At 40.0% G+C, this 21,576-nt stretch overlaps 1 protein-coding gene across 2 annotated transcripts in view; it reads left to right on the forward strand.

The window, feature by feature from the left end:
- The first annotated feature begins 7,329 nt into the window (after positions 1 to 7,329).
- The window catches only part of FCHO2 (FCH and mu domain containing endocytic adaptor 2), a 99,274-nt gene continuing 85,027 nt past the window's right edge, over positions 7,330 to 21,576 (forward strand). For both annotated transcript variants that reach the window (XM_040579003.1, XM_040579004.1), the window contains exons 1-2: positions 7,330 to 7,507; positions 18,049 to 18,140. In XM_040579003.1, the coding sequence (XP_040434937.1) occupies positions 7,478 to 7,507; positions 18,049 to 18,140 (122 nt within the window). In that variant the 5' untranslated portion in view covers positions 7,330 to 7,477. The remainder of the gene's footprint in view (positions 7,508 to 18,048; positions 18,141 to 21,576) is intronic.

Raw genomic sequence — 21,576 nt, forward strand, 5'->3', positions numbered from 1 at the left:
AGGCCACAGCTCTGATCTGTTACAAGCATTCACTCATCTGTGTAACTCGTCCATAAAATGGCAGTGTTTAACAGGGGGTTGCTGGACAAGTAATTGCCCAGTGTAATCACTAGTAATTCAGTTTGTCTAAGAACCATTAGGTATCTTGGCTACTTTTATTTCTTTAAAAAAAAAAAAACACCATACCAACAAAAAACCCCCACCAAACCTCAGTATCTCAATTTCAAATTCAGCAGAAACACCAGGATGCTTCTCAATGTGTGTGGAGACAGGAGGCCCTCTAAATCATTGCTCGTACAAGTCTGCACATCTGCATAAGCACTTAGGCTTTAAGAGTTTTATCAAGGTGATAAGGACACTATGAAGTTCACATCTTTCTTCCAGCCACTCGAGCTGGTGGCTGCCGTTAGTAAGCACTGCTATGTGTATCTATGGAGGTTGTGAAGAATCAAAGGTAAGAGTTGTTTTCACATAGCGTGACTTCTAACAAACGCAAATCATTCACTGTGCATTCTGCACATGCTGCCATTCTGATTTTTAACATGCAATCCTAATGAAGGACCTGCCTAACCAAATGTTTTACCTTTCACAGTATTTCAAACAGCTGCTTCTTACCTAGACGGCTTAAGTCTGCCCAGACTAATATCTTTCATTATTTAATTTACTCTCTTCCATAAACTCATTCCCAAACCTTTGCACTTCCTCTTCGTTAGTATAGTAATAATTATGAGCTGTATTTGGTTTAATTAAGAACAAAAGCACTATTTATTCCATGATGCTGTACTAAGAATACTATCCTGAGATTCCATCTAGTCTTACTAGCTTAGCTTCAGACCCTTCTGCACCAGCTACACCTTTTCTGTTTCTGTTGTATATTATAACCAGGGTGAAGAAGATCTTTGTGGTCTGGACACTGTAACTTGCTTGTGTGGTTGGTACTATGGAGCGCTTTGGTACTAAGTGAAGTTACACAATCAGAGCTTGCTCTTCTAAACATTTCAGATTTGTTTGCTTTTCTCTGAGTTCAAATGCTTTAAATATTTACGTCTTTTTTCATTTAGGTTATTTTTAATAGTTGACTGTAAATAAAAAGCTGCTTCAAGTTCACTGATTGACATATTTGCAGGTAAGTGCCTAAAACATAGACAATGCCAAATACATTGATATATCAACAGTATAAATTCAGCTAACCATTGAATGTCTTCTTGACAGTATTATAGTGTAATAATTTATAGTGCTATTTCCCCACCTTACATAGAATACAGGTTAAAAAAATCACACCTCCTAAATATCTTAGAAATCTCCCAGAATTTTTCATGCAGGGCTGAAGTGTTATTTGAAGTCAGAATGGAATCTACAAACATCAGACTCTTCCAGTTTGTCATTACTAATGTTCACTAATGCTTTCTAATTCTTCCATTTGATTGAAGGTTGATTTGATGAAACATGCTTTTGGCAGCAACAGAGCATGACAGTAATAAAGGTGGAGTATTGGCACCAAGTGACGCACTGTGAAACAATGCTGCTGGGTTCGTAATTCAAGTAATTGAAGTAATGAAAGGGATGCGATCAAGCTTGGTGACTAGATCAACAGAATTGTGCATTTAAGTATACAGTGAGTCAGATCATATAGCCTAATGGAATACATAATTCCAGGAATGTTGAAAACACTGTCATTAAAACTTGCTGTAAATCTTCAACAGAACACAGAAATCACTACTAGCTTTGAAAGACCTTTGATGAGGTACTGGACCAAGTTGGGAAAAACTCATTTGACCTTACTGTAAAAAATGGGGCTCTGTAAGTGTGTGCAAGTATTTGTGTTTTATCTTAAATTCAGAAAGATGTTAGAAATATCCATCCAACCCCAAATGTAGGCCATAATCTCACCAGTGTTCTCTCATTAGACCATGATTTGAGTTTGTGCATATATTTCAGAAAAGGGCCGTAGCCTGTCTTAAGATTGTGTGGGAGAATTCCCAATATCCTTTGAATAAATTACTTCAAGTTGGCTGTATTTGCTGCTAACATTATAACCTCTTTCTCCTACCCAGATTTTTTTTCCTAAGCTTTTCTAGCTTTAACTTCTGTCTATGGTGGGATTTCATTACACTTTATGTACAAAAAGTCTGCAGTAAATGTCTAGTCATGAAGGTAATGTGTAGGTCGTAAGCAAGTGAATTATTAAACCCTGGGTAATGTCTGCAAGTATTCAGGTACAATTGCTTGATTAGAAAATAATCCTGTTTTTTTTTTAAATCCTACAAGGTAGCCTGACAGTAGCTACCAAAGTTAAATGACTTTTGAAAGGGATTTAGCTAAGAATTCACTCAGTCTTCCTTTTCCCCATCTTTTGTCCTCACAGTGGTAAACAACTCTGACTTTTTATATCACCTCCTGGTGTTTATAATCTTCGGAATGTACCTCAGCTGGCAGTATAAATTCCTGTTTACCTGTCAAGATTCTTTGTGTAGCTCTTTTAACAAGGACAGTAAAAAAAGAAAATGCATTTTTCAAGGTATAGTCTCAATCTGGTATAAGAAATAAACATATAAAATGGCTTCACCTCCATCAGCTTCTTCAGGTTATCTTTAAAAATAAAGTGCTGTGTTAGATTATGTATTTTACCTGATCCAGCTTCTTACTCATCTTTAGTTTAGAAAGAGTTTTAAATATCAACTGGGTCTTTGGCAGTTCACTGTGAAATAAAGTAATGTAATAATCAGGATTGGTTTTGGCAATTATTTGGATTCTTTATTCTTTTTTTTTTAAATCTTAAAATATTAGCATATTCAGTTGTAGGTTCATGTGTCAAGGGTTTTACTAATAATTCCATGCAGTTATTTTACCTAGAGTTCATAATCTATTTTCAAATGGCTTAACATAACGTAAATTAACTTAGGTGAAAATACAATATACAGTCTTTATTGTTCATTCATACTGATGTCTGTAGTCTAAATGCACTGTAATTGTAGTATCCTATTTGACAAGTTCTTTCAAATAACAATTTAGTGTATATAACACATCTCAAATTATCTACACCCTTTAAAAGAATTGATTGTTGAAAATAAGTTAATGTCAACACTTGTAAAACTAGAGGCTGGAAATATGGGAGGATGGGTAAACTGAGATGGGAGAGCAAACTGCGGAATCGGGGATGATTTTCTGAGAGGGTAACTCCAAGCTAAATACCTCCTTGCACATGTATGCCACCCACATTAATGCGAAATTGCAGGAGGGGGCCTGCAAATCAGGACCATAAAGTGGCAATCAGTTAGCTGAAAGGAATGTGCTCGAGCTTGTAGGCCACAAACCCTGGGAGAACAAGGAATGTGAATAGATAACAATCAACAGGGTGAGTCATGCTGAGAGAGGATAAGGGAATGAGGAACGGATGGCGCCGAGGAAAGGTAACACCTTGCTGTTAATTGATGGCAGTTAACCACCAATCAGGGATTGCCTAGCCTGCAATGCTTACCTTCAACAACCAATCTGTTTAAAACGCGCACCTTCTGAAAGTGTATATAAACTCGTGCTTCTGTACAATAAATTGACATCTTGCTTGCATCAAGCTGTGTCCCGTCTCTTCATTCGCAGCACTAAACTTTTCAAAAACTAGGATTATATTAATGAAATATAATTTGACTAGTATAGCAAAGAAGAAGCCTCCTTAGTTCCTCATACCCTTGCTATAAGGTTTGTTGTTGTGGTTCTTTAACCTTAACGTTTATGTAGATGGCAAAAATGGGAGAGGAATTGCTTTTAGCTCTCTGCTGAAAAACTGGTAACCCAGAAAGCTACTTGGATCCTCCATGAAAGCTACTGAAAACGTTGAACAGAGATGTTTGTTTTATTATACAGGACTTACTGTGTAGTTACAGCTATCAAAATAATGTTTCTCTCTGTCCACCGCCATGGCACCAGGAGAACAAAAAAGAACAAAAGAACAATTGTACTGGGTCAAACACAGTCCACCTAACCCAGTACCCTGTCTTCAGCAGCCAATACCTAGGGAAGATGATAAAATTAAAGTACTATAAGTGATACTATTACAAAGTATTCTCACACGCTTCACTGACTTGCAGATCAGGGGCTTTTGGAGTAAGTGGTACTGTCTTTGTATTTAGTAATCCATTATGGGTTTCTCAGTCTAGAGAAACCTAGAAACTTTGTCCGGTTTCTCCTTCCTTCTAGCTTGACTGAATTCTCTGACTGTGCTCATCTCCTCTGTTCTTACTTATGAGTTCTCTGTATCGTATTCTTTCTCAGTCATCTCTTTTCCAGCCTGATGAATTCTAGTTTACGTGGTGGATGTTAGTTCCCATATCTTGGATCCTTTTTCTTGTTCTTATCTCAAGCCTTCTGAAGTGTTAGGTGGTTGGTTGGTTTGGGGGTTTGGTTTGTTTCTTTGTGCTTTTGGGTTTTATGTTAGGGGGGTGGTGGTAAGATCAGGCATACCAGTACTGTGCACAGCATTCATGGTGCAGGCATTCACACACACAGGTTTGTACACTGGATGAGGTTCTCGATTCTTTGCCTAATATGCCTAACAATTTGTATTGAGTATGACTGAGCATCAGTCTCTGCCTTTAAGTACTGTATTAGCTGGTCCCACAAACGTCAAGATCTCATGTGATTTATGGCTCAGAGCTTGTCACCTTCTAGAATGACCTTAATAAACTGTCTGGATATTGACCCAGCACATAAAGTTGCCTCCCCATCACACCTCTGTGTGCTTCTTTACACTAAAACTTAAATTCAAATGCAAGATCCTGAGTGCTGACATCTATTAAAACCCGCTGCTGAATATTATGCAACCATTACTGAAAAAGTGTAGAAATACCCAGCTGGATATTGCCATGGCACTGGCAAGCTACATGGACTGCTTCTTCACTCATGCTCACTACATAATATCCAGCAGCACCTAAAGCAAGGTAATTGGCAATCTAGGATTTCCTTATCCAGGCCGGTCTCCAAAGAAGCAGCATGCATACCAGGACTGTCCTTAGTAAGGATTTTTCAGTATGTGCTACTTTAAAAGGTAACTGACAAGATTGGCACGCAGCCTGCAGGTTGGTAAAGTTTAAGGACAGGCCTTTGTTGCTGGCAGAGCTAATTTTATGATACTTTATGGAGTTCAAAAGAAAGTTCACTCCTAAGACATTAATTTTATTCTGGGGAATTCCAGTGTGCCTTAAGAATGTAACTAATGATCCTGATCATCATCCCTATCAAAGTGGTTTTCTACATAACTGTACCTATGCTGCAGGTTGCATTAAAGCTCAGGTTTATAATTTTGCATTTCTCTTGAATTTTTGTGGGAAGCTGCTGTTGAAAACCTGAGGATGGGTTTGATATTTGTGTGATGATAGATTGCTGCAGCACTGCAGCAGCTACTGCACATCTAGATGCAGCAGTAGATAAGGAATTCCTTTACTACATAGCTTTGAAAATGTGGAAGATGGGAACTTCTCTATGAAATGTGGAAGTGAACCCAACTCTCCATCCATCATAGCATAGTATCTGTCCCTGTGGAAAGTATTTTTCTGTCTTCTATGGAATAAAAACCTTTGGCTTTGATCATGCAGCTTTTATCTCAGTTTGCCCTGGTATACGTCCTTACAGGTAACAATGCACACGGTACTGTATTTGTATCCTTCAGATCATAATGCAGGCTGCTTGCTTACATCAAGTAAACAGATACATGAAGTAGTTTTTTTCTTAAATGTAGACGTACAGCATGTCGTTACTGTTTAGAATTACGGTGCACATGCTTACTACTATTACCAAGAGACGGATCCAGATCTAACAGTTTTGGGACTTTGAAATTTGGACTGTGAAGGAGGTCCAGAAGTTTTCTCTGTCTTGGGATCAGCAATTTGGCAAGCTTTGCATATACTGAAACTTTGGGAGACACTGCTAGAAAGAAAGGAAGTCCTAAACTTACCATGGAGCTACAGGAAGCAATGGATTAAAGTTACAGTCAATTACTTATTACTGTAATACCAGTTCAGAATGATATTGTTTATCTTCCATGAAAGTATCTTTAGTAAAGGTAGTTGAAAGTTTGTAATGCAGAATCACACTGATGTATATTGAGAAGAATAATACAGATTTGGCTGTCTTGTTTGCCTGAACTCGTAATTTTTTGCTTGATGAAATTTTATAGCTCTGTAAACTTCTGAACTACGTTTTCGCTAATTTGGCTTTCACAGATGTCTTTAATCAGCATAAATTTTATCTAAGTTGGTGAATTCATAAGGTTCTTAAGAGATGACTTGAATGTTCTGCTCTATGCCTTACCTACCTACAATCTTAAAGAATGAAGGCCGAAGGACATCAGTATTAAGGTGGAGGCAGATGAGATTTTTCAAACCAGAACAGATAGGGTTTCCCATGGAGGGGGAAGGCAGGACCTTGAACACCCAGCACAGAATATCTGCTGCTTACATTTGGTATCTTGGATAAAGCTTTGTGCCAGCAAAACCATAGATAAAAGTCTGGATAAAGTGCTTACCACAAAACAGGACAACGAACTGCAGCCCCCCCCCATCACTGCTTAGACCTGCCCCTCTGTTTGAGGGCCCTCAGTAATGAAAACCTCCTCCCTGCTGTATTGGGCAACGAGTCACCTCATTGAGGACTCTCTGGGGTCTCAGAAGAATCCCAGTGGTGCTGACTCCACCATGAAGAAAATACTGAAATACGGTCACTGTAAAGCAGGACTGCAGGTACAGACTGACCACAGATGTACTCAGCCATCAGCATCACCCCACTGGCTGATGACCTACACCGAGTAAACGAAGGGTCTGGAAACTGAACTGCCGCTGAGGAAGGTGAAGGTTTGAAGTAAACCGCTCTCCAGCCTCCATGGCTTCAGATGACGAGCATCATCCTTAGGAGCATGCCACTGAAACGGTAAAATCCTGCGCGCCGAGGCCGCGGGGAGGGTGGGCGGTGCTGGACCCGCAACGCTCCCGCGGGCCGAGCCAGCGCCTGCTGCAGGGACCGCACCCCCGGGCTGCAGCCCAAGCCAGCCGAACGGCGTGCACCCAGCCCCGTGCGCGCCGGCGCCCACCGCAGCCGTTCCCTAGCGGTTACTGACTACCTTTGGAGGGCTTTCCGCAAGATTTCGGGGGCAATTTTCCTCACAATTTCGGGCGGGGTGGGGAGTAGGGGGGGGGTGGGGGGGGAACTGCCGGCCGCCGCCCCCCCCCCCCCGCCCCGCTGCGCCGCGGCGGGCCCGGCCCCGCGCATGCCCCGGGCGCACGGCACTCTGCGACTGCGCGGGGGCCGCGGCGGCCGGCGGCGGCGGGGCGCATGCGCGAGGCCGGGGCGGCGGGGCTGTGTGGAGGGCGGCGTTCGCACCGTAACGGGAAGGCAGCGCGCCGCCGCGGCGCCCGTTTCCTCCGTTGCGTTCTCGGCGGCTGAGGCGGCCGGGGCCGCGCTCGCTGGTGGCCGGGGCGGCGGCGGGGTGATGATGGCGTACTTCGTGGAGAACTTCTGGGTAGGGAAACGCCGCGGGCCGGTTCCGCCGCGCCGCGGGTGGAGCGGGCAGGGCACGGCACGGCACGGCAAGGTGCAGCCGGGGTCCCCTCTGCCGGAGCAGCCTCGGCTCTTACGCCACCCCCGGGACTGGGCCGGGGCCTTGCCGCGGAGGGTGCGGCCGCGGGGACGGTGGCTGCCGCCGCCCCCTGCGCCCGCCGCGGCTCGCTTCGGCCGGGCTGGGCCGTGAGGGAAGCGGCTACCTGCCTGCGCCGCCGCTGCCCCCGGCCGGGCTGCCCGCGGCGGGGAGAAGGGACCGCCGCCCCCTGCCCCTGCGCCGCCCCCGGCCTCGCTGCGTGCCCCGGGGTCCGCTGGGCGGGGGCGGCGGGGAGGGGGGCCGCTGGGCCGCGGGGGGCGCGGGCACGAGCGGGGGACCCGCGCCCGGGGGTCTGTGCCGCAGGCAGCGCGGTGCGTGGGGGCGGCGTGGGCTGCGGGGCGGTCTGTGGTGGTGAAGCCTCCCAGAACGCAGCGGCCGGGGGAATGGCACCGGCTGGCAGAACTTGGCAGCTGTATCACGCAAACGCAAAGCTGCGCCTTTGTACCGGTAACTTGTCCGTGCCCGCATGTCAGAGGGGACAGCCCGAGCGGTGGCCAGCTGGGGGGACAGCGGACCTCCCAGCCTGTTGTGGGAACGGTGTTGCTCAGCCACCTCTGTGCAGATGTGTATGTTTTTAAGTGGGTAGGTAAATATGCAGAGGGAGAAAATAAAAATACGGATCTGGATTATTACGGAGCCTCACCTGAAATTGAACTTGTTTTCATGGTGACCGTGGCTGGTCTGTAACGTTAAAGGAAGTGTTATTGTAGCCACTGAGCTGTTTACAATGTTGCTACTTCTTTGCATGTTTAGTTTTTCATCTGCTAATAGGGGAAACACAAAAATGGTTGGTTGTTGAGACTGAAGCCAAAAATGGTGAAAATATCTTTTAAATGTCAGCTTTCTCTGTGTAAGCAACAGCTAATATTTAGGAAAAAGTAGTTTCACAAATATGCTATACTATTCTTGAACATAAAGCATAGGTCAAGCCAGTTTTCATGCCCTGTTTGCAGCATTGTGTTTAATTTCAACTCTGCAAGTTTTGCTTTCAGCAGCATATTAAGATTTAATGAAACAAGATATTACTTTTGCTCTCCTGGCATACAAATCTGTTTAGTTTGAAGCCTTGCTGTGGGAGATCAGCATTAATCTAATATATGGAAATTCTTTTATTTTTCATAAAAATAAGACTTAAATTAATATTAAAGTCACATTTTCTTTGGAAAAGTAACTATCTCCTCCTAAGATTAAAGTAAAATAGAAGCTTTTTATTCAGTTATCTCAACTGAAATCAAATACTTTTATATTTAACTATGTTAGGTACTGTGGCGTGTTCATGGTTGATTAGTTGTATTTTACTTTGTTACTAAGTCATTAATTTTGTTAATGTAGTGAAGGCCATGGGCCATTCCCATACACTGTGTTTTCCTGTCTGTGTCTTCCTGAATGCTATCAGCAAATGTGAGGTAGCAGACATCTACCCAAACTTCCCATTCCTTCTTTGGGCTCTACCAAGTGTCTGCCTTACAGCTCTTTTGGCAAAACTCCTAGTGTGGGTCAGCAATGTGTGCCAGGGGAAGGACGTTTTCTTCTGTTGCAGATTTTTCTCCTGCCTCCAAAAATGACACTAAGTAGGACAACAACAAGTATATTCTTGTTTGTCTTGCAGTTTGCAACAAAGGCATTAGACAGGGTCTTAATCTTGCAAAACTTGACTGAGAAACCTTTATAATACCATGGACAGTGTTTATTTTGTGAGAAGTAAAACAAAAAGGAATAGGAACTGCTCCTTCATTGCTGTTGTGGGTAAATATTTTTCAAGATTAACTGTAGTATCTAAATATGATGGATTTTTAAAATCAGAAGGTATTGAGTTTCTGTATCCTCAGAACCAAGCATAAATTATAGGTTTGTGTGTTTTAAATCATTAGGCTTCTCCATTTCTACTAACTTTTCAGAACAAGTTATTGTTCAGAATTGTTACTGCAGTGCTTTGGAAGACTTGGTGTACAAGCTATGTATGCTTTGAAATGTGGTGAGAAGGTTAAGATAGAAATTGAAAGATTGCTGTTAAAATGCACTGAATGCATAATGACTAAAAATAACTAAGAGAAATCCGTAAGGAGAAGGAAAGGTGGTATTGTGTAGAACTTTGGAACAATTGCCTTCCGTTTTTTGCTTTTGCCGTGCCGTTCTTGATAATGCCACACAAAATAATTGTGTCGCCTATGGAATGAGAAATTACACTTTCTAAAAGCACTGATGTGAAAATGAATCCAAAATGTAATTAATATTTAATTTCGATGTACATGCTGTCATTAATTTGCAGCTGAAATTGTGCATTGGAAATGGAATTCTGGATCCTGAGCTGTAGGATGTTCTTTCATGGTTTGTTAATTTGCTGTAACTGATAGGAAAAAACATCAGAAACTTAAGGGACTTAACTGATTCCTTCACAAAAGGGAAGTAACATGTACGTGAATGCGTATCAATTTCTTGAACATTCTTTAGGCTGCTATTTTTTAAGAACTTCATTAAAGTGCTCTCATAAAGAAAACAAATCTTAGCTTCTTTGTGGTGATAATCTGGAAGTTTATGGTGAGACTTTCATCTTGTACTGCTTTTAAAAGTATTTGAATAGTTGCAATTTTGTTTTGTTTTGTTAGAGAATGTAAGAAAAATTGATGTTTTATGGGCCTGCCATCTGTTGACTGCGTCTAAGATGTCATTGAGAGATAAGCAAGACTATTTTCAGGATGTGTAAAGTTGAACTAGAGAGACCTGTAATGTCACTTGAAAATTTTTGCTGTAATTTGAAAAATGTAGGCGTCTGTTAATAGACTAGCGCAGCACTCTAGAGCAGCAGTTTTCAAAGCCAGTAGGATACAGTTACTTTTTTTGTGGTATCAAAAATTATAAATTAGCAGTACAGGCTATAAATGGCTCTGATTCTTGAGTTTTAGTCATTCAAGTCACATGGCCAAACATTCCCAACTCCTAGTTCTGATGTTGTCATAAAACATTGGGTGCTTGCTGCTATGTATGTGCTACATCAAAACAATGATGTAATTTAAAGGGAACACTTTCATAAGTTATTTCCATTATATGTTTTGTCACTTTGAGTACACTTATACTGGTACAGTAGTATGTACCAGTATACTACTATGTAGAGTAAAAAGCATTTGTTATCAGTGACTTACTCTTTTCTTTACACTGCTTCAGAAGTGCTGCATAAGCTTTTACATTGTATTTAAAGTGACTGGTGCAGGTGATACTTCTGTAAATTTTAAGTCTATCAAGTCAACTAAAATAAGCCACTTCATAGCCTGTCAGTGTTTTCTTTTATTAATCGTTCTAAATTGATTTGATTAAGCTGTTGGAAGTTCTTTGTATAGCTGAAACTGGTCTCTGTAATGCCATTCTTGGTAACTCTGAATGTTCTGGGATATGAAAATGTGTGTTTAAAGTGGCTTTGACAAACTTCTTTTATTTAATTTTTTTAATTCCTTGTGTTACCTGTAGCTTTTGAGAATGGCTATGAGAATTTTGAGGAGAAAGGAAGATTCTTTTCAAGAGCTTTTCTAACATGTAAGCGCTGGTGGTATCCAGGGGTTGATAATCTTAGCTTTGTGAAGAGGCTTGCTCTGGTAAGTGTAAGACGTATTGTCTTATGCACTTACGTGGTATGAGTGACACCGAGACTTGTCATGCTTCCATCTGGAGTTCCGTTCATGTTTACGCAGTGCTGCTCTTTGGCTTGGCATGCAGTTGGATGCTCACTTTCAGGAGAGCTGTGGTGCAATATTGGCTTAGTCTCCTCCCTCTGCGTGTCTGCATCTAGTATGAGTTGGCAACTTTCCATCTTTTTGTTCAAAAAATATTTTTAATTATCAAGATATAGCGGAAACTCTGTCATTCCTAATATGTGTAGAGCTTCTCTGGAGCAGATCTTTATTTAATTTATTGAAGCTGGAAGAAGAGAATTGAAATTGCCAGGTTGCTTTTGTCTTCAAACTTCACAAAACTTTCAGAACTGAGTTGCCTGTGTAAACGTCAGGTGATTGCTTCTTTCTATGTTTTGATGCTCTCAATTTTCTGTAGCTTTTTCAGACACTCAGAGATTGAAATATACTGATAGCTAGCTTTCAAAAATGTAACACCATAATATTAATCACTACAGTATTTTCCCATATATGGGGCCCATTAAATTAACTAAATTGCCTAGGTGGAAAGGATGAAACACATGTTATTTATTTGAAACTGCAACAAGGCATAACAGTTTAAAGAAAATGACGACAAATTTTTTCAACACATCTGAGTTTACATATCCCTGGAGTCAGGGGAACTTCTATTTATTTCTTTGAAGTGTTACTCCTGTATGAGTGACTGAAAAGTCGACAGTACAAATGGACAAACCATAATGAATAATATATGTCTTTCTAAGTTGGTGGCTAAAGAAAAGATTGGGTTTGGTTCATATTTGGAAATTCTATTTTAGAATTGCAGGAATGAACACCCAGGCTCTATTGTTCTGTTGCACTAACATCTGTACGTTAATTGTTACAATAGGATGTCTTTTAAACTGAGTAAGTCAAATCTTATCATTGCTGAACAGTTGCACCTTGTTTCAGCAAATACTGAATTTCACCCCTATGAAGGAGTTGTGCTCCCCCACCCCTCCATTAATGGATTATCTACAGTAACTACTTGGCATATCAGTGCAACTCTGAAATTTTCTTGCTACAAAATTTTTTTTACCAATAGGACTTCTATGGCATTTATGACTTGTGTTAGGATTCTTGCAGACATAATCTGCTGATCAGAGCTGTGGTTTTTACATACTTGTATCTGACAGAGGAGCATGAGCAGTAATTCATGTGTAAAACTAGCTGTGTAGGACAGCTTCTCTGGACTTGACCAAAACAAGAGGCAAAGGATACAATTTTTTCTATTCTTGCCCCCAAGACTAAAGCAATTCTATTTCCCACATTCATTCTTTTCTAGGCTTTTCCTATTTAGCATTTATCTAACAAGGTGGGAAGATGTTGGTCATATTTCATTGATGTATCATGTTTGCCAAAAGCAGTTCTAGAGTTTAACTAGGATTTGAAAACTTAATTTGGACATTATCCAGTTTTCATTTTATAACAATTTGAAGTAAATTAGGGACCTACACTTTTTTATGGTTAAAAAGAAATCCTGTCATTAAATTGGAGTACCACTTCCAAATGTTGTAGTTTGAGTATTTGTCTGCCTGTTTCCTGGGGAATAAGTTATGGGTTTGGTAGGCTATTTTAAAAAGAGGATTGGGCAAGTTATAACTTAAATGGTTTGTAATTAAAAGTACAGTTTTCTCAGTCTGATCCATTTCTTCTTTGTAATGTGGCAACGTGGTCACGTTTAAAGGGTTGAAGGAATGATCGTGCATGCTTAACCACTGCTGATGCAGGTTCTAAAAGCATAGTTTGAAACGACAGTAATTCACTTATTACTGAAGTGAGTTAGGAAAAAAATCAACTTCATCTGAACTGTCATCAAGCTTCTGAAGTTTGACCAAAAATCAAAACATATTTAAGAACTGCATGTGCCTCCTCTTGTCTCATGTGCTTAGTTTTGCTGTGAAAACAAAATTTGCAGCTGTCTTTTCTTGCTTCTTACACTAGCTAAATGAGTAGTACATATTTGACCAGTCATGGGAACTTTAAAATCATCTTAATAATTCAGAAACATTTGTTTATGCTGGGTAGAAAGACAGTGTTACTATAGAGAGTATTGGCTTTTAACACCAATAGGCATTAGCGTTGAACAGTTTTAGTCCAAAGGAGACAGAGCTTGCACTTGCGCTTAGGTAATTTGATCAGAAATCTAGGAAATAAATACTGCTGCAGATTGCCTAGAAATTTCTGGCTACTTTACCAAATGTAGATTTTAAATTCAGAATTGTCTTGATATGCAACAAACTAACTTCTTCTTAACAATTTTCAAAGTCTGTTAAGTAGCTCAGTAAAACAGTTCCTGTAATCTGTTTCCTGTTATGCACAAGTCATGGAAATGCTGAATTCTGACTTCACATTTGCTGACAGGGTTGCTTTCATTTCCATGAGAAAATCATTGCAGTTCGTTCTTGATGAAGGGAAATGGAAGGATGTCTGCCCTTGCTTTCTGTGACATAATTTATTTTGTATATAGAGTTGCTCAGTAATGCCTTACTGTAGTCATATTGAAATATTAACTTGTATTTAAAGTCTTGTTTCCACGTACAGCTTGCTGTCAGGGGACGTCCATACTATATATACAAAAGAGCTCTTTTACAGCATTTTAAAATGGGAAACCATCTCAACAAGAACACTAGCTTCTGAAGAGAGTGTTTTGTTAGCTCTAGGGAAGGAGGAGAAAACTGCTAATGAACTTCAAAGTAATTAAATGGAGCCTATATGGAAAGGGGACCACTTAATGTTTTGCATTCTCATACACACTTTTACAGTTGTTTCTGTTGAGTAATGATGGAATCATCCTCAACAGATGGTGTTTTACCTGCAAAATGACATTCAGAGTGGTCTTTCAAACTGATCTTGGGAGTTTGTTCAATAGAACCTGATGCTTTATGTGGAAACAGAGGTTCCTCTTTTTCCAAGATGCAACTTCTAGAAGAATCGCCATCTGACTCCACTGTCTGTCATAGCAGTGGATGGTAATTGTTGCTGAATGTGAGTGGAAGGTCTTATTTGTTCTCTCTGCTATGTGGTGCATTTATTTTTAAGTAGGCCAGTACTGGGCTTTTAGTGATCCCCGCCATTACTGTCACCACCAGGAAGGAGAAGGTAAAAATACTTAATGAAGAAATATTAGCTAGACACACAATTCCCACATACAGAATTTTATGTGTGTGGGGAGGGGCAGCTTTGAGGAAAAACCACCAAAACACAAATAAACAGTGTTGATGGCATATGTGCACGTAAGAGGATACATACCTGATTTTTGTAAATTGAACTACTTTTCCTCTTAGGCATAGTGTAAATCTCTGTTTTTATTTATTCTGTTTATCCTAATTTATTGTGTTTATCCTAGATACAGAGCCTTAACTCTGGTGCTTATTGTATGAATTACTTGAGCTACTCTTTGTGAACGTAGCTGCTGAATGAAGGAGTTGTGGATAGGCCATATAGCTTTCCCTAAGCAGAAAATTGTCTGCTCTCTGCGTTGAGATACCATACTGCATTTGACATAGGTACACATATGTCTCCAAACACAAGTAGAAGATAACTCAGTTTATAGAATTGTCATCAGGTTAATCATCAGAACTCTTGATCATGTAAATTATTGAACAGTTTTGGCATCTAGATGTTTGTGTGTATAGGCAGAACCTGGTATTTGTAAGGTAGGCTATGCATGCCTGACATTATATTCACAAATGAAAACATGTCCTTTAGTTGTGCAAGCTTAAACCACATAGGCCCTCAAATCTGGGAGCCTGCTTTGGGCTTCCTGCTTTGTTTAAACCTTAATATATTTTTCACGTAGTCTCTTATCCTGTGATAACTATTGATAATGCATAAAAGATGTGGCTTTCAGGGGACTTTTTTTAATTGAGGAAAGTATCTATTCTGTTTCTCTTGTACTTTCTGCTATTCAATATGATGTAAGGAACAAGAGTAAGACTGATCAGAAAACTTGATTTAAGTGGAAAGATGAGTTCCTTTGCAGTAACCTTCAGTTACAGTTAGGGAATCACATGATATTTGGAATTGGTTCTGGCTCATTTTGTTCTCAAAAGGTTTGCAGAGTTAGATTTCTGATAGATTATCAGCCATCAGGAAGGCTGCAGCCAGAGACTAGGTCATGGCTATGCTACCCTTCCTGTATTTCTGAAGTGGCAGGAAATTTATGGAGCTGCAATATAGAAAAGTCCCTGTTAAAGGTCCCGTTATGAAAAGTTCAGAAGCAGTGTTCAGCACATTTTGATCAATGTGTTGGTTTAGCTAGAAGAAATGCCTTAAGACAAAGGGAAAGAACGTTTCCTAAAGGAGAATTCTGTAAGCTTTTCCGGAAGAAATCCACTTCTTTGTCTGTCTCCAAATTTGGATACAGTAACAACTTCGAAGTAGTTAAGTAAAAATTTTATTTTGTATTCTAATTGAAAATATCAATGATGTTGTAATTATGGAGTTATTCTGGTGGTTTTGTATTACAAAATACAGTGGCATTCAGGGTTTATTCTGTGTAAATAGAGAAGGTTAATAAGCTACCTGTTAGTGCACAAGTAGTCAAAATTATTGTGGGCTTCAAACTACAAGGAGTAATGGTTACATAGAAGTGAAAGGGCAGTGAAACTGTTTAGACTGGTACTTGAGATAATAAGATACTAAAAAGAAACAAAACATTTCCTACTAATTGATGTTCATATAGTTTTATTTTTCAAACACAGATTCTGCCTTGCTCCATAGACCTGTTAGTTTGCTGTATTTTCACCCATTTAGTTTAGCTTTTACTTTTTACAGACCTTTCTGTAATTGCCCTTACGCCAAAATGATCTGCATTTTGATGAACTTTTCAGGTTACAACTTGCTGCAGCCTTCAAACTGTGATTTTATAGGTGTTTTTTCTTTTTGTTTGTGTTTGTTTTCCCACATGCTGGGAAGAAGTAGAGCAAATAATCATGGCTAGTAATCTGAATCAAATTGCCTTCAATCATATGCTATTTGTAAATGTATGTGTCTGTGCATGATGTACTTTAAGGCAACTTGCTGTATTATTGACTGGTGTATTATCTAGTGCAGTTAACACTTCAGTGTAGTGGGCCTACTACTGTGGCTGCTGCAAAGTTCTTCCATCCACCTGTGGTTGCTTCCACCTGCTTAAGCTGGCAGATCCCTGTCTGCCTTCTCCTTGCTGTCACCAATTCTGCTGAGCAGTGCAACTGTTTGTGCCCTCATAGTGATCTGGATCACCAGTCTTTTTTTTTTTTATTTGCCAGCTTTATTTTTCTGCTATATAATTTCCCTGATCAGGTGCACTTTATGGCTGCAAACCCAAATGTTTTTCCAGAACAGAAAGGACATAAATGTTCGGAGCGGTGTGTGGCCAAATCCTCAGGCTCGTCTCACTGGAGATGTAGAGTGGCCATTGTGAAAGGTCCATGGTTTTAAGGATGTTAAGGTCCTTGAATTCATCCAGAGGAGAACAACAAAGCTGGTGAAAAGGCTGGAAGGAATGTTGTATGAGAAGCAGCTGAGGACTTTGGGTTTGTCTAGTATGGAGAAAAAAAGGCTGAGGGGGTGACCTCATTGTTCATTTATGGCTTCCTGAGGAGAGGAATCAAAAAAAAGGTTCTGATCTCTTCTCCCCGGGATCCAATGGTAGGATGCATGGGAACAGTTCAAAGCTGTGCCAGGTGAGGTTCAGATATGAGATATTCTTTACTGAGAGGATGGTCGAACCCTGGAACAGGCTTCCTAGAGAGGCGATTGATGCCCCAGGCCTGTCAGTGTTTGTGAGGCATTTGGACAATACTCTTAACAACATGCTTTAACTTCTGGTCAGCCCTGAAGTGGTCAGGCGGTTGGGCTAGATGATTGATGTAGGTTCTTTCCAACTGAAATATTCTATTCCTTTCTATTCTGTTCTGTTCTATTCTGTTCTATTTCACTCTGAACATGTGTGCGGTTTTCCTGAGGGCATCCTTCTGCATCTTCTATATCAGCAGTGTTATAGATCGCTTTTGGAAGGCAGGAGGGGAATGAGTAGTCTGATACTAAAAATTCTATAGTAGCACTGCTATTATGCCGTGCCTTCCTTTCATTCCTATTGTTGCTATCTCCTGTCCAGAGGAAGTTCATCACAGTGGTGGTAAGCTGGCTGAGTTTATTATCAGTGTTTAGGGCAGTGTCTCAGTTTTAATGGTGAGGTACACCTTACTCACTGGAAAACATTTTAACTTTCAAAAGGGAAGCTACCTGTGAGAAGGAAGGTATTAGTGATTTGGGTTTTTTTTTTTTACCAATTTAAGAAAAAAAAGAGAGGAGGAAGATGAATGAAGTGTGAAGAACTGGGGAATTAGAATATCCAGTGATCCCAAAGTGTGAATTTTAGTTTGTGGAAAATAATGAAAGATATGAGAGAATGAAGAGAGACTACAATATGTAGTATGTGTTTATTAAGACGGGAAGTGAAAGAATAAAAGGCATATAGAAATCTAGAAAAGAAATTACTTTGAACATAGCTTAGAAATACATAATAGAAGAGTTACCATTAGAAGAGCCGTAGTAGCTGCTGAGGTGATTTTAGACTGTTTTACTTACAGGGGATTGAAGGGAACTAACAGCAATTGGTAAAAAGCTGAAGCATTAGAAATCATGTACTTCATGGAAATTGATCAGTTATTAAAATGTGTAGGTTCTGTAATTTGACCTGTAATAGCTTTATCGTGTTGTGTTTCATAGTTCTACTTTCTTTTCATTAATCTTTAGGGGGAAAGGAACAATGGCTTTGATGTCCTCTATCACAACATGAAACATGGACATTTGTCAACAAAAGACTTAGCAGACTTTATAAGAGAAAGGTAAGTATTCATCCTTGGTAATCCTGGCTCTTTAATACATTGTTTGTGGTTTTCATTTAAGTTTATAATTATCTTTAACAGTAACATGCCAAATATGTCAAAATCAATAAGCATTTTAAAATATCTCTTATAACCTACAAGAGTATCTAGTTTTATTCCATTCGCTTAGAACCGAATTGTGACTCTTAAATATTGATTAGTAACAAGCTTCTAATTTTTTGGATTGGAATTAAAAAACAGGAATGAAAAGCTAGAAGTGTCAAATTAGGTGTCCAGGATTTTATTCAAATTAATCCAAATTTTCCATCATGTTTGGTAGAAAAGCAATAATATAAAGTTGCTGAAATTACCAGTTTAACAAAGTTTTTGACCATAGCTGTAGAATTGGGGTATTAGTGACTGCTAGTATGATCTTATAAAAACTATACTTTTTAAGATGTTGAGAAACTAGGTTCATTAAAGACAGGCAGTGATACATTGGGACAAGAAAATAATATGCAGAAAATAATAGAGGTTCTTCTCTATGGGGTGGACGGGACAGAACTGCAGTCTGCAGATGTGACAGCTTCCAAAACAGATGACCTAGTGCTGGTTTTCGTTCTTGGTGAGAGAAGATTGCTGCTGTTACATTGAACTTAAGAATTCTGGACAAAATTATTTGTATGTCTACTTTAAAATTTTGTCTTAGTTCAGTTACTGACATCAGGTGACACATGGAAAAAACTTGCAAGAGACTGATTGAGGACCTGTTTCAGTCTCTTGCAATAAAAGGTGACCAAAAAAACAGCTTTTATTTTCTGGACTTTTCCATCAAAAATTCTGTTTTGGTCTCAAATAGAACTCAACAAAGATTTTCTTTTAAATTTCCACAAAATGTAACCACCACAGATCTGGTAGGTACTCTGTTGCACTGACATTTGCATAGTTTCAAAGTGAATTGGAGAAAATGAGAAAAATCTTTCCACTAAGAAGAAACAAGTGAGTTCCAGAGTCCATATGTGATGGGCAGTCTCCTGTTGTAAAGACTACACAACCCAAGGAATCTTATCTTTCAGGAATCCCCAATTCCAAAGAACTCATTATGAAGTCAGGCAGGGTTCCAGTGAAATCCTGCATTGGGTTAAGCAGAGGGATATCGCACTGTTCGTGTTTACCTTGAAATGCTTAAGGTTCACAATCAGAAGCTTGTACTTCTGATATTGACTGTTAAAAATGTTTGCTTTGTGTTATCTTTGTGAGTGCCTGGGTCCTTCCTTTGAAACATGCTTTAATTTTTGGAATCACTCAGTTTTTATAGCAGTAGCTCATAGACCTAAGTTGTGTATCACCTGGGCACACTTAATTTTATTAGTTTTACATCTGTTGCATTTTGATTTACCTCCATATTTAGATCAGAAGCGCTCTCACTCATTCTGCTTATCTCCTTTATGTTGTATTCTTTGGGCATGCTCCATTTTATTTATGTTGATCTTAAGGAGGAGGGTCTTAAGTAAATGGGTAAAAATAATTTGATGCTATATCTGTCTTAGATTCTTTGCTTTATTATAGTGATATACATAAAACTTGACTGTTAATTCTACATAACATTCCTAGTAAAAAGAATGTGGCGTTCTAGTTTTTTTCACTCTATAAGCTCCTCCAAATTAAATTTTAAAGAAAATTTGCCTTTGCAATCAATCAATAAAGTATCTGGACCTTTCTCCACATATTAAAAATATTTCAGCTGACGTTTTTGTTAATTAATTCTAGTGATTTGTCAAGAAGGTGACTTTTCTTTTTCCACAGTTAAACAAGATCAAATAACATTTAAGACTAGAGATTAATGACTGTGTTTGTGGCATATAGTTTGTAGTTTCAAAGAAAGAGATGGACTTTAAATATTTGGTATCCTCACTTTAAGTGAGTTTATGGGTGCCTGTAGCTAGGCAGGGAAGCCGTTCACTACCATTGTGAAGTTACTGTGGGATGTCAGTCAGTTTCTCAGGAAATCACAGAATGGTCAGGGTTGGAAGGGACCTCTGGAGATCATCTAGTCCAGTGCCCTGCCAAAACAGGTTCCCCTACAGCAGGTTGCACAGGGTTCCATCTGGTCACGTTTTGAATGTCTCCAGAGAAGGGGACTCCACCGCCTCTCTGGGAAGCCTGTTCCAGTGCTCTGTCACCCTCAAAGTAAACATTTTCTGCCTCATATTCGCATGGAACTTCTGGGGTTTCAGTCTGTGCCCGTTGCCCCTTGTCCTGTCACTGAGCGCCACTGAAAAGAGCCTGGCCCCATCCTCTTGACGTGCACCCTGCAGATATTTGTAGATGTTGATAAGGTCCCCTCTCAGTCTTCTCTGCTCCAGGCTAAAGAGGCCCAGCTCTCTCAGCCTTTCCTCATCAGGGGGATGCTCCACTCCCCTCATCGTCTTCATAGCCCTCTGCTGGGCCCTCTCCAGCAGTTCTCTGTCTCTCTTGAACTGGGGAGCCCAGAACTGGACACAGTGGATTGAGGGAAAGAATCAGAAAAGTAAAAGTGAAAAAACTTGTGGGCTGAGATAAAGGCAGTTTAATAGGTAAATCAAAAGCTGTACACGCAAGCAAAGCAAAACAAGGAATTCATTCACCACTTCCCACCGGCAGGCAGGTGTTCGGCCACCTGCAGGAAAGCCAGGCTTCATCATGTGTAACAGTTGCTTGGGAAGACAAATGCCATTGCTCTGAACGTCCCCCCTTTCTTTCTGCATCACTCAGTTTTATATGCTGAGCATGATATCCTATGTTATAGAATATCCCTTTGGCTAGTTTGGGTCAACTCTCCTGGCTCTGCTCGCTCCCAGCTTCTTGTGCACCTGCTCCCTGGCAGAGCTGGGGAAGTGTGAAAAGTCCTTGATTTAGTATAAACATCGCCCAGCAACAACTAAAAAAATCTGTGTGTTGTCAACATTATTCTCACACTAAATCCAAAATGCAGCACTGTACCAGCTACTAAGAAGAAAATTAACTCTGTCCTAGCTGAAACTGGGGCAGTAGCATGCATTTATTGCCATGGGTTAAATTCTTGATCTCAAAAGAAATTAGATTGAGCAAGTACTTCAACAATATTTTACAACATTGCCCAGTTGTCTCTTGACTATGTTCTATTTTGCATCTTTGTTTATTTCAAAGAGATTAAGATATGTTGCACACAATTATGTGTTCCCCTCCTTCCTTCACAGAGTATAGTGTGAATATGTGACTGGATGAACAACATTAGGATCCTCCTACATCTAATGGGTTTGTGCCCTGGCTTTTAAATACCTGATTTTCTGAACTAATGCCTATGAAAACCAAACACATACGTTTGAACTTTCTTCACATCTGTCCTTTTGAACATATTGGCCACCTTTTTTTCAGAAGTGGAGACACAGGAGAGTGAAAACTACTGAATAAGCAGAGACAGATCAGAGTTGGTGAT

This window comes from Falco naumanni, chromosome Z, assembly GCF_017639655.2.
Source record: "Falco naumanni isolate bFalNau1 chromosome Z, bFalNau1.pat, whole genome shotgun sequence".
NCBI classification, from domain to species: Eukaryota; Metazoa; Chordata; class Aves; order Falconiformes; family Falconidae; genus Falco; species Falco naumanni.